A 12,529-nucleotide genomic window follows, 5' to 3' on the forward strand; every position below is an offset into this window, starting at 1 on the left:
GTACGATCCTTCTGCTATTACTCGCTCATTTACTTCTCCAGGCATTCTGCCTTCTGCTGTCCCCACCCCCCCTTTACTCATCAAATGTAATTTCTTGCTGCCTGCGCTTTCTGACAGCTTGCTCCCACCTGCCTCACCTCCTCTTTTCCCTCTCCTCCTGCCTGTTCCCTTCAGTGGAGTCAAGCCTTCTCCTGCCCCTTGTTCTTCAGTCCCACACCCTCCCCCAGGACTCCTTCCATGCTATTCTTTTCCCCCCCCCCCCCCCCCCAATAGCTGCCTACTCTGCCTCTGTCAGGCAGCCCCACCTAAACACTCACCTGAATAGATGGAATCTGCACATGGAGGCTTGGATCCCACCCGCTCCCTCACCCCCACCCCACCCTTCTTTAGATCTCTGTTAAGAAGTAGATGCTGTTTGGAATATTCATATGCTAATGTGAACATTTTGTGACCCACACAGTCCTAGTTTTACCATTATACATATACGAACAACTTTAGTGGGGTTTTCACCACCTACGGAGGTAATCTGTGCTCATTAAAAAAAATCAAGAAATGCAGAAAATGTATGAAGAGGAAATGAGGTTGCCTGCAATCTCGTTTTTTAGTGCTGACCCCTGTTAATATTAAAGGGTTAGATATGCATTTAATGGTTCTTATGGGACTGATATGTGCCTTTGTAAGGCTGCATTTGGGGTAGGTAGTAGATTGAACAAATAGTAGAAATATTGCTGACTCGGGGTAATTCAGAAGTCAAGGTATTTACAAGAATCTTTCCTAGTATTTTTTGGTTTGATATCTAACTTAGATTGGAATTTTATTTTGTGGGGAGAGGGAGGGCATTATTAAGGTGAAATTATAAAGTCTCTGTACAGCTTCTCACATTGAATGGAAGACAGGTTTGCTCACAGGAATGCTCTGGGTATAGACTTCATGACTTCTTTTCCATTTAGATTCCACAAAGAATTTTTCTCACTATTTATTTATTTATTTATTTATATTTTATTTGAAAGAGAGCACGTGAGAGCACAAGGTGGGAGAGAGGGAGAGGGAGAGAGAGAGAACCCAAGCAGTCTCCATGCCCAGCACAGAGCCTGTGTGGGGCTTGATCCCACAACCCCGAGGTTACAGTCCGAGCTGAAGAGTCAGACACCAACTGACTGAGCCACCCAGGCGCCCCATCACACATAATTTCAATAGAACCTGAAATAGCTGCCCTTTAAAAATTAACTAAATTGCATTGAATTGTATAATTTGTGTATCTTTATAATATACATGCATTGTAAATTTTATTTTTTAAATACAAAGTAAACTCTACTAATATGCTCTTTGTCTACCTTCATGGCCTCAGGAAGAATAAATTCTATTTTCTTTTTATTATGTTGTCCTTATTATCATATGTAATTATACAATATGTATCTTATTTTTAAGTAAAGAGGTTGACTGAGATCAGATCACCAAGGGACGGATGGCAGACGTGCCTTGTTTGAATCCCAGTTTGTCTTTCTTTCAAACTTATTGTAATGTTTATAGATGAATAATCAATGAGTCTGAAGTGTTTTACAAAAGTAGTAGGAATTACTTGGACCCTTAAGACCCAATGCATTGTCTCTTCTGCTCAGAGTGTAGCGGGTTTACTTCCAATGAGTCGTGCATGGAATAAGTCCCTGGTATCTTGGGAAACAGGCCCTAGAGTTTGTTGCATCAAGAACAGCTCTCACTTGACAGAATTTTAATTGTGTATTCTTCACTTTTGTGATCACCAGGTTCTCTTATTCAAGTACCTTCTGTTGAGAGGGGGAAACTTAGTAAAGTTCGCCTGGGTTCATTGTCTTTGAAAAAGGAAGGAGAAAGACAGTGCTTCTTATTTACAAAACACTTTTTAATTTGTACGAGAAGCTCAGGAGGAAAGCTCCATCTGCTCAAGGTACGGGTTTACATGACTATTCCACTTATGTCCATGCACTTGAGAGGTGCTGAGGTTAATTTAATTATGGCTTTCCCATGCCTAGTATCAAAAACCCAGATTGTCACAGGTGCATGGTGAGGCAACCATACAGTTGCTAAGCTTGACATGTACTTTGTTGTCAGTTGTATCCAAAATAATAGAAATTTAAGTGTGTGTTTCCATAAAGAAGTACAATTAAAATCATCACCTGGAAAGAACAATTACTATTGAGCTACAAAAGTCCTTCTTAAATCACTACAGTGTACTGATCCAATATTTGCTAAATGCTATTTTATCTTGCTCTGTACAGAGTCAGCACACCACGGCCCACAGCCTGCTGCCTGTTAATAGAGCTTTATTGTCACACAGCCACGCTCGTGTGTTTACCTATTGTCTGGCTGCTCTCATGCTTTTAAAAATGGCAGATTTGAGTGGCTGCGATAGAGATCATATGGCTTACAAAGCCTAAAAGATTTACTATTTGGCTCTTTATAGAAAAAGTTTGCCTACCTATACCTTCTGTTAAGAGTGCCTGCCTTCTTAGCCTGCGCCATGATGATGTTTTTCCACTGCGTACAGCGCTTCCTGGTTGGTGGGCTCAGCTGTATTCACTCTCAAGGTGCCAGCTAGTCTCCCACAGGCCGACCTGCTCAATTTATAAACACTGGGAGTGAGCGTGGGTTGGGGGAGAAGAATCATGAAGTTTAGTGAGTTTAATTGCTTTTACACAACTAAATTTAGTTTTGGAATCTATGAAAAATTATTTGTGATGCAGAACTGTTGTGCTTTCTTCTGTGGCAATTTGAATAAAGGTTTATAAATCTGAGCTTCCCAATGTATGCAAGACTGTCAGCCTCTTAATGAAACAATTGGTTTGTTTCCAGACAGGTGGGGTTCTCTCTCTAATAGAATGTACGTTGATTGAGGAGCCCGATGCGAGTGATGATGACTGTAAGTCACATTCTATGTCTTAGAATTATGGTAGAATAACGAGGTCTTACGGTTTTTACCTACTTATAGCTACGAAGAGCTTCTTAAGGAGGCAGGGAAGATGTTGAAAATACACTCCCTGAAGTCAGTTATGTACGAGAACTTCTGTTGAATCATTTAACCTGTGAACTTCGTTAAAACATCTTTGGGAGTTCATATTTTACTGAATTTGTCTCATGATAGTGACTTTTTCAGTGACAGGCGAGAAGTAAGGAATTGAATCAGAGAGTGTTGGAATTCTGTAGATTATGGAAATTAAAAAAAGAAAAGAAAAGAAAAGAGAACAGGAAATGAGTAGGAGCCAGGGATCCGAGTCTTGAGTAACCTGCTGACCTCAGCTTCTTTATCTACTTCTGAACTTCGTAAAGGCTTCCCCTTGCCGGAGAAGTACACATGTTGCTGAAATGAGATTCTGGATTTGAACACACATCAATCATCTTAGTAGAACTCTGTGAAACTCTCTTTTTTCATATTTTTGTATTCACATCTAATTGTTTGCTTTGCGTGTGTTGAAGCCAAAGGTTCTGGGCAAGTGTTTGGACACCTGGATTTTAAAATAGTAGTGGAGCCTCCTGATTCTGCCCCTTTCACTGTAGTCTTGTTAGCACCTTCACGCCAGGAGAAAGCTGCCTGGACGAGTGACATAAGTCAGGTAAGCAAGTGGCTCTTGCCGTAAGTTGTGTTGTTGCTGTTGCTGTTTTTAATTTCACAACGTAAACTTGGTAGGGGGAGATTTTTAGTTATTTTGTTTTTATTAACAAACTTACATCTGGTTGCTGTGGTCACTGCCATCACCCCTGTGTATCCTGTTAGCTGGGACCATTTGTTACTGTTGTTTGTTTTTCTTGGTAAGGTTAAAATTTACCCGAAATGTGGTCCTTGCATTTTAATTCCTGGGCATTTTTGTATAGGCTCTAAGTGTAATCAGTTGTGTTGAGCAGTGTTAAAATTGCCCCGTTAGCAGTAGATTCTCCAGTGACCCCCCACTAGATTATCTTATGCTTACTTGTTTCTGAGGTAGGAAAATGGTGAGAGATACAAAAACAGCTAAGAAGGGCTGTAGTGAGAAATCACAAATTAAAGAATCACATCGAAGATGAGATACTGTCTGTAGTATGAAACCTGAAAATGAGCTTTCCTGTATTTTATATAGAAAAAAATCAGGAAACAGATTTGTTTACTTTTCCTTGATCGGCAATGCCCAGTTAAGGAATTGCTGCATTTATACAGAAATTGGAAATATATCAGAACTAGTTGTGATTGGGCCTAGGCATTCCTAAATCCATGCTCCACATTAACTTTTACTCCATTAGCTGATATAGGAGAAAAATGTTCATGTAGGGAAAATATTAAAAGAAGGCTTGGTAATTATTTTCTATGTTATTAATTCAAGGAGGATTGGGGCAAATGGAAAAAGCATATACTGTAGATTCAAATGCTTTCTTTTTTTCTGAGGAGCTCATAATAATTCGTGTATAAAACTTAGATAAAAATGTTAATTTTTTTCTGAGTGACTGAAAACTGAGGGAAACTAGAAAGACAATGAAGGGCAAAATAATTATTTTTATGTGTCAAAAGAAATTTTATAGACTTAATCTAATTTGATCCTGACAATAGTATTCTGAAGGTAAACTGAAATATCAGCCCACTTCACAGGTGAGGAGCCTGAGGTCTAGACGGCTAAGCGTCTGTCCAAAGCTACGCTAATCCTAATGGTCTTTTATTAGCGTTCTAAACATCCTCCACAGGAGTGCGGGGTTTATGCTTATATACCCCAGGACTCCTTTGATGGTGAATAAATAGCTTCAAGTGAAGGCACTTCTTTTCTGGCCAAAAAAAGAATGAAAACATGGGGTCTTCTGTATTTGCCTAATTATATCCTTGTGGTGATTTATCAATACTTTCATTAGCTCTGTACTGTATGAATTAATACTTTAGTCTGTTTGGAATATATCTCTTCCCTTACAAAACTCTGAATGATTCGTGGTTCTATGAATGTTTGTTGAGCAATCAACATATACTGCCAGGTGTTGTGTAGGTATCAGGGATATGGTGATGGTCCCTGGTCTCAAAGAGATGGGCAGGCCAGTAGGGAAGAAAGGTCTGGGGACAGCTTAGTGCAACAGAATTTTGCAGGTGTTGTGAAGCCAAGATAAGTAGAAAGAATGGGGAGAAAAGGAGTGGGCAAAGGTGTTTTTCTAGCTGCTTCTAGCTTCTACCTTATGATACAACTGGGGCTCCTAAGATACAGAATTGATAAAAGATCCAGGCCTTTATTAGCATGCCTGGTGAGGCATTGCTGTGAAAGAAAGACAGACCCTTGGGTGCATGGAGGATCCTATAACTGGTTTTTTTAAAGAAAGGGTAAAATGCTTTGTTTGCCGTAAGCATCCACGTGAGTCTTCCTACTTAGACTCCATCTTGAGGCAGAAGTACACAACTTCATATTTTTTCCCCAAGTCTCTATGGCTAATATGTTAAATTCTACCAGATTGTATCTACAAGTGAATTGGAGAATAAGGCTAATAGAAAGTTCTATCTTTTTGAGTGACAATGATATAATTCATGAAATTATTATGTTTGATGGAGCCTTGATGTTGTGTGGCTTTGACACATATTATTTCATTCATTCAACAAATATATTTATGCAATGATAGTATATGCCAGGCACTGCTTAGGCACCTGTGGTATATCATGAACAAAAGAGGTAACAACAACAAAAATTCTCTGACCTTATGTTGCTTACATTCTAGTGAGAGGAAGATCAAAAATAAACAATACATGTCATAAATAAGTACATACTGTTTTATGCTAGAAGGGGATAGGGCAGGGTAGGAAAGATTGCACTACTGGGGGTAGGTCTGGGTCAGTACACTTTTAAAACGGTGGTCCCTTCAGGCTGCAGGAGACAGCTAAACAAAGGCTGTAGCAACTGGTGGAAATACCATGTAGATATGTGATGAAGGAAAAATCATTTCAAAGAGAGGGAAGAGCCATTTGTGAAGACTCCGAAGTAGGAGGACACTGCCTATTTTGAGGAATAGCATGAAATCAGTGTGGTTGAAGTGGAATGTATGAGAAGGAGATTAGGAAAAGAGGAAGTCAGAGAGGTAACAGAGGTCCAACCAGGGAGGGCCCCCTAAACCAATGAAAGGGTTTTAGCTTGTACTCTGAGTCAGATGAAAATCTCTTAAAGGGTTTGACAAAGGAATTCCATGATCTGACTTAAGTTTTAAAGGGATCGCTTTCCCGGCTGTGTTTCATATAGACTGGGAGCTGAGGGCAAGAGTGGCAGCAAGGAGCTGAATGAGAATCTGCTGGAGTAACCCAGCCGAGACTTCCTGAAGGCTCAGCTCAGCAAGGCAGGAATGGAGCTGGAGATAAGGGTTGTGATTCCGGATTCATTCTGAAGGTAGAGCCAACAGGGTTTTATTATGGCTTTTATTTGGGTCATGAGAGAAAAAGAAGAATCAAGGATGTCTTCAGAGTTTTTGGCCTGAGCAACTAGAAGAATGGAGTTGTCATTACAGAGAGTTTGCAGTGAATATCAGAAGCTTACTCTACATAGGTTCAGTTTCAGAAGGCTATTAGACATTTGCATGGAGTTGTTAAGGAAGCAACTCACTAATACTGAGTTGTTAAGTGAGCAGCAGTCCAGCGTTTAGGGGAGGGGTCCAGGTGGGAGAGTCTGTGCATTTAGGTCGTGTTTAAGGCTGTGAGAGTATTGCGACCACCTAGGGAGTAAGCAGAGATAGAAATGAGAAAAGAGCCATGGACTGAGTCAGGCATCGTGGAGGACAGCAAGAGGTTGGAGAAGGTTCCACTAGTGTGTTAGGACAGCCATGAGGGTGTGGTGTCCTGGAAGTCAAGTGAGGAAAATGTACCAAAGAGGAGGGAGTGGTCACGTGTCCACTGCTACTAAGGCCTGAGTACGGTAGTGAGTGCTCTGAGGTACTTAGCGATTTTGCCAATGCGGGGTTTGGTCAGTGGGTTGTAGGGACAGAGTGCCCCACTGTCGATTGAGCCTAGCCTGCCACCTAGCAGCCTGCATCTCAACTGGCTTTGTTCTCTGCTTAAAGCATTTTCATTTTATGGGGGAAATTATGCGCTATACATACATTGATGGTATTTGTCAGTCTCCCAATATGTCTCTGGACATGTTCATTATTAATAAGATGAGCCCCCTGAATGCTTGAAAGTGTACTGTTTAATATTTTATTATGTATATGTAAAAATGTGGACATAAAAAGGAGCTAAAAATACTCCCAAACACTCAGCCCACTAAATTAACATTTATCAAAGTATTTCCACCTAAGGGTTTTTGTAAACTTGCAGGTTCCTGAGTCTACATTCCAGACACCCCCCCAGCTTTAACAAGCTCCACAGATCACTGTTGCACAATTAAATTGGAGAAACTTTGCCCTGAAAATCAGTGGTTTCCATTTCTAAAACCTCCACAATCCTGCCGTGCAGAAATAATTTTACAGTTTGGCTCCCAGTGTATATATACATCATTTTCGTGTTTTACCTCATTTATATCTTTCTGTATTCCTGAAGATTCTTCATATTGGTGTCTTCAAATGGCCACACACACACTACCACATTAACATACCACTTTTCCAGCTTTTCCTAAATGGTTGGATATATTCCAGGTTTTAGCATTAATATGTGATGTGGTGCTAAATGTTGTTATACAGGGAGTTACCCTCCCTTTCAAGGTCCCTTGTTGGCATATCTTCCCCACAGAGGGTAAGGTTGGTACAGAGGGCCTGATCACTTCCATGACTTCGCGATTCGTGACTTGACAGACTGCCAAAACGTAAGAAATCTGTAACTCATCATTTCACTACATCATCGGCAAGATATCTGTGCGACTTTTTCTAAGTCCTGTGCCATTGTTGAATTTTGTCATATTTATCACATCTTCCTATTTAATGAAAAAAGTGGTATGATTCTCTACTGGTTTTAATTTACATTTCTATAATTATCAATGAGATTAACATTTTCTACCATTTCTATTTCTTATCTGTTTATGCCAGATGGACAGTTATTCATTGGAACTATTCTACAGACTAAGGAAATAAACATTTTCCTTCAAGTCAAATTATGAATATGTTCTCCATTATTTTGTCATTTTATTTGTGTCACTCTGTTTTGCTAGATCTTAATTTTTCTGTGACTTGGTTTAAAGCCACCTTGCTAAGTTATTGTACCATGTTACACTAATCACATATGGCTCTTATTTATGATAATAAAGAGGTTTCTGACTATTGATACAATCCCAGTTTCACATAAAGAACTCGATACAAAAATTAAGTCTATTGGTTTTGCCAGGCCTCTTCTCTGAAGCTGTAATTTTTAGAAGTAACAATTGCTTGAATGATTAATTACACCTTTACTTACACCAGTAAGGCCATAATTAACTGTTGGCACCTCCAACAAAATGAACAAATAGCTAATGGTCTTGACCAATAATTCTTCCCTTTTCATCTATTTATAGGGAAAAATTTGAGGCTGAGGATTTGACCATTCATTTCAATATAGTGCATTCATTTATGCTTGTCTTCTTGTCATACATAATGGTGTATTAAACAGATTTTTCTGTAATTATGGGTATTAACTAAAATGCAGAATTAAAATTCACCTCTGAGCTTGGTTTGGGCAGATGTGTGAAAATGTGCACCTTGTATAGACAAATCTATAACACTCTCACATGCTTTCTCCCTTAAAATAGCTTCTTTGGAATCAATAGGGAATTTTTTACTTTAACATAAAAAGGTGAGTTAAAAGAGAAGAATTGAATCTAACCTTTCTTCCCACTACTTAGAAGTGTTAGAAGGTACAAAGGGTGGTGGTAGGTCACAGTAGACAGTGACCTTTGAACAGGTATTGCCTTAAGTAAGATCCTCAAAAGACCTTGCTGGAGAAGTCATTCTCAGCAATTTTCTAAGGACCAGTTGCCTCAAAATTGTCTGGGGCTATTGTGAACATGCATGTTATTCTCTTAATTCTATTAATTTCAAGGTTTACTGTAATTCACATAAATTTGGTGTATGCTCAAAGATATGTGACACTTTGCTTATCATGGTTCTTCTTGAATGAGTGAACTATATTCATTTTCTCAGGGCTCAGTCACTTTTCTCCAACATAACTAAAAGACAGGCTTATATGGTCATGAATATATGCCATGCCTTCCAATATTAATATCTTCATACACAGATTATCTTGTTGTAGTCCAACTTTTTATGGAAGAGAACCCTTTCTCCAGGGCGGCATCATTGAAAGTCCCAAATGGAAGTGAGAAAAAAACAGAACACTCTTGTTGAAGTAGAGCTAGTGGACCCAGAGCCCCCAGGAGTTCTGTTCGTAAACCCAGGTTGTCACTGCAGCCTGTCTGTGGAGCCTCTAGGAAATGAAGATTTTTATTACATGGCCTTTGAGCTATGGCTCAGATTGCATGTGTGTTTTGATTTCCTGAAACTTGAATGTAAGCAAAAAATTTTTTCTGTTGAAAATAATTTTAATGTTTCATACAGGAAATCACAGAGATTTATGAATGAGATATGACATTGGATAATGAGATGGTCAAAAGTAGTCACACAAATCTCTTTTGGACCTAAAATATTTATCTCAAGTTCCAATTTTGACAGTGTAGAGGACTGAGTTGATTTAGATCCCCTCTAGTTACAAAAACAGAAATGTTTAAGATATAAAATCAATATAATAAAATTTTTTAAAATACATTGGTGATATTTACAGATTGGTCATATTTTACAGAAATCCCTAGTTGTCAGAAATACCGAAGAAACTTAAAGTTAGAGCAGAAAGCTTCTAAGCTGAAGACCTAGAGACCTAGGAATGATTTTTGATTGAGTATTGGTCCCAAGCCCGAGGGGTTTTAACTAAAGGGACTGAGAGCTGTGGGCCCCTTAAACCAATTGAGCTCCCTGCTTAAATCCTGGATATTGGAAGGGTATCCCCTCTGTGAGATAAGAACTCAAAAAACTCTTCTCATTAGCCCAAAAAAGAAATAAGGAAGTTTGTCTTTGTCTTGGGTTCTGATTTTTAAAAAATTTCCTTTGGAAGAAATGAGTGTGTTTCTGGACTATGGATTTGAAATTTAAAGGCATAATATTCACATGGTGTGAAAAATCCAAACCGAGAAATTAACGTAAAAGCAATTTTGGGGACTGTTGAAATCTCAAGACTGCTTGGTAGAAGCAAACACAAAAGTCACTCCATTAGCAACACTTTACAGTTCACGCCTCATGACAGTGTGCTCAAAATCAAAAATTACATATCTTGTAAGTAACTTATCTCTCATGAGAGAGTCAGAAGACACAGTGAACAGCAGAATTAATATTGCTGGAATTTCAGATAATAGGGTGACAACTTGGAAAAGACTGTAAAATAAGAATGTTTAAAATATTTTAAAGCCAGAAGGAGGAAGGAAGGAAGGAAGGAAGGACGGAAGGAAGGAAGATAGATGAAGGGAAGGAAGTGAGGGAGGGAGGGAGGGAGGAAGGAAGGAAAAATAAAAGACTACTATGTAAAAAGGACCAGGTTGATGTGTCAAAGAATCAAATAGGAAATCTCAACATAGAAACTATAATCCTAAATCATCCTAAAGCTGTTGTTTGTGTAACTCTGCCATTTGCTTAAAATGTTAAAGGAAACTGAAGGAACATTGTTCATTTTCCACCAGACACCATCTCTGTCCTCTCACTTCCTGCATTGGTAACTCAGGCGGCATCCTCATTGTGCTTTAGAAACACTGAGAATGAAAAGAAGGCCACTGGGGTAAAGGATCACTTATCCCATCTCTTCTCTCCCTGTCTGTGTCTAAGTCCTGTCCCCATACAACACTCTAACCCATGCCCCTCACCCTCCACCAGTCAACCTCTTCACACCATTTAATTACAGTTATAAATCACTACACGGTATCCTAGTAACTAGAAATAAGTTCTGATTTTAAAAATTGCTTAAATCTTTTTTCATTTTCTGTTTTGTTCAAAAAGAAGATGTGTAATTCAAAATAAATCCTTCTCTAACTTTTCTCTAATTGCAAAGGGAATTTTTAAATTGATAAGGCATAAGTAAATAAGGCAGTGGAAATTAGCAGAAGTTCTTGAATTTTTCTCCTAAAAAGAAAAGAGAAAAAGATGAACAGGGCTTCATGCATTCCAGAAACAGGAGAAATTACACAATGCATCCTCATCAAATCAACATGGTGCCAATAGAAACTGCTAGAGAAGCTAGTAAAGTGTGGGAAAAAAAACACCTCAGAAGCAGGCGTAGAGCCTACTGGTGAGACGAAGATGAATTCCATCCGCGAAAGCCATCATTTCTACTCAGCCTGCCCCAGACCACCTTCAGGCAGAGAATGAATATCGCAGAGGCCATTACTGTCAGAAGGTATAAACCTCTCAACTGGTGCAGCTACTGGCAGAGAATTGTGATGATGTGACATTGGGGCCAGAGTCCTTAGGCAGTACATTCCAGGAGAATACAGCTCTTATATCTGTCCTCAGGTATTTGCCAGGTGCACAGTTTGGGTATCTCGGCATTGAATCTGTTCTTCAATGTATAATGTTTACATGCTGCTGTGTGTGTGTGCACAGAGACAAAATGAGAAACTCAACTTGTTTTTGTGGCTATAAACAATTCTGAGACTATATGATCTGCCTAGGTTTTCATGTGGGTTGAAATTGTTTGTTTTCTAATTTCGCAGTGTGTGGACAATATACGGTGTAATGGTTTAATGACTATAGTATTTGAAGAGAATTCCAAGGTTACTGTGCCACATATGATTAAGTAAGTGTAATAATCCTTTCCCTTACATTTTAATCAAGTCAAATTGGTAGAGAACATAAAGCCCTGCATAAAACATTGCTTCAGTAGGATTCTGCTTCACTTTTGTGAATATGTTTCTTGACAGTAATGCAATAATTCATGGTATGCTATTATAAATCATAAGACTATCAAAATGGTTTTTTAGATTCGTGTTTATTGATTCATAGCATAAGAAAATGTTTTTCATACTGTTACATATGCTTTTATTCAGGACAAAAGCCTATTGAGATTTTTCAAGTTCAATATAAAAAGTTGTAACAGCCAGATGTATCCAAGGTCAGAGGCTGGGTCAAAGTATGGCACATTCTTTTGGCATCTTCCCAGTGGATCTGAATCGTATTACTCAGATTTGGTTGTAGAGATATATTTAGATTGCGAAGACACTTGACATGCATCAATTGGCCTTCCCAGGGTACTGTCTACTACTGCCCATAGGTGGATTTGCCCAAGTCTGTCATCATGCTGTCTCTCTGTTTTGTTAACAAAACATATCCTATAATTTAAGGTAGTCAATAGGGAAATGGTAGTTTAAAATGAGAAGTTATATCATTAACTGTGTGCCATTGCTCTCTGTATTAATGCTTTTGTCTCTACATACTTTTTTGATTATAAATTCTGAAATTGTTTCAGGAGTATTTTGAAGCTCACCAAATTGTTCCCTGTTCTCATTTTTTTTTTTTTTTGGTTATTTGTAGTTCAGATTCTAAGAATAAAATGTATTTTTGAAAGCAGTCCTGTTAT

The 12,529-nt window shown here is 38.7% G+C and overlaps 1 protein-coding gene across 2 annotated transcripts in view; it reads left to right on the plus strand.

Moving 5' to 3' along the window:
• RASGRF2 (Ras protein specific guanine nucleotide releasing factor 2) overlaps nucleotides 1-12,529 on the plus strand; it is a 230,593-nt gene that overhangs the window by 105,345 nt on the left and 112,719 nt on the right. For both annotated transcript variants that reach the window (XM_073887438.1, XM_025866592.2), the window contains exons 10-13: nucleotides 1,764-1,924; nucleotides 2,830-2,896; nucleotides 3,451-3,587; nucleotides 11,667-11,749. In XM_073887438.1, coding sequence (XP_073743539.1) covers nucleotides 1,764-1,924; nucleotides 2,830-2,896; nucleotides 3,451-3,587; nucleotides 11,667-11,749 — 448 coding nt within the window. The remainder of the gene's footprint in view (nucleotides 1-1,763; nucleotides 1,925-2,829; nucleotides 2,897-3,450; nucleotides 3,588-11,666; nucleotides 11,750-12,529) is intronic.

Source organism: Callorhinus ursinus, unplaced genomic scaffold (assembly GCF_003265705.2).
Source record: "Callorhinus ursinus isolate GAN/ISIS: 27379988/994484 unplaced genomic scaffold, GSC_fseal_2.0 scaffold3, whole genome shotgun sequence".
Taxonomy (NCBI): domain Eukaryota; kingdom Metazoa; phylum Chordata; class Mammalia; order Carnivora; family Otariidae; genus Callorhinus; species Callorhinus ursinus.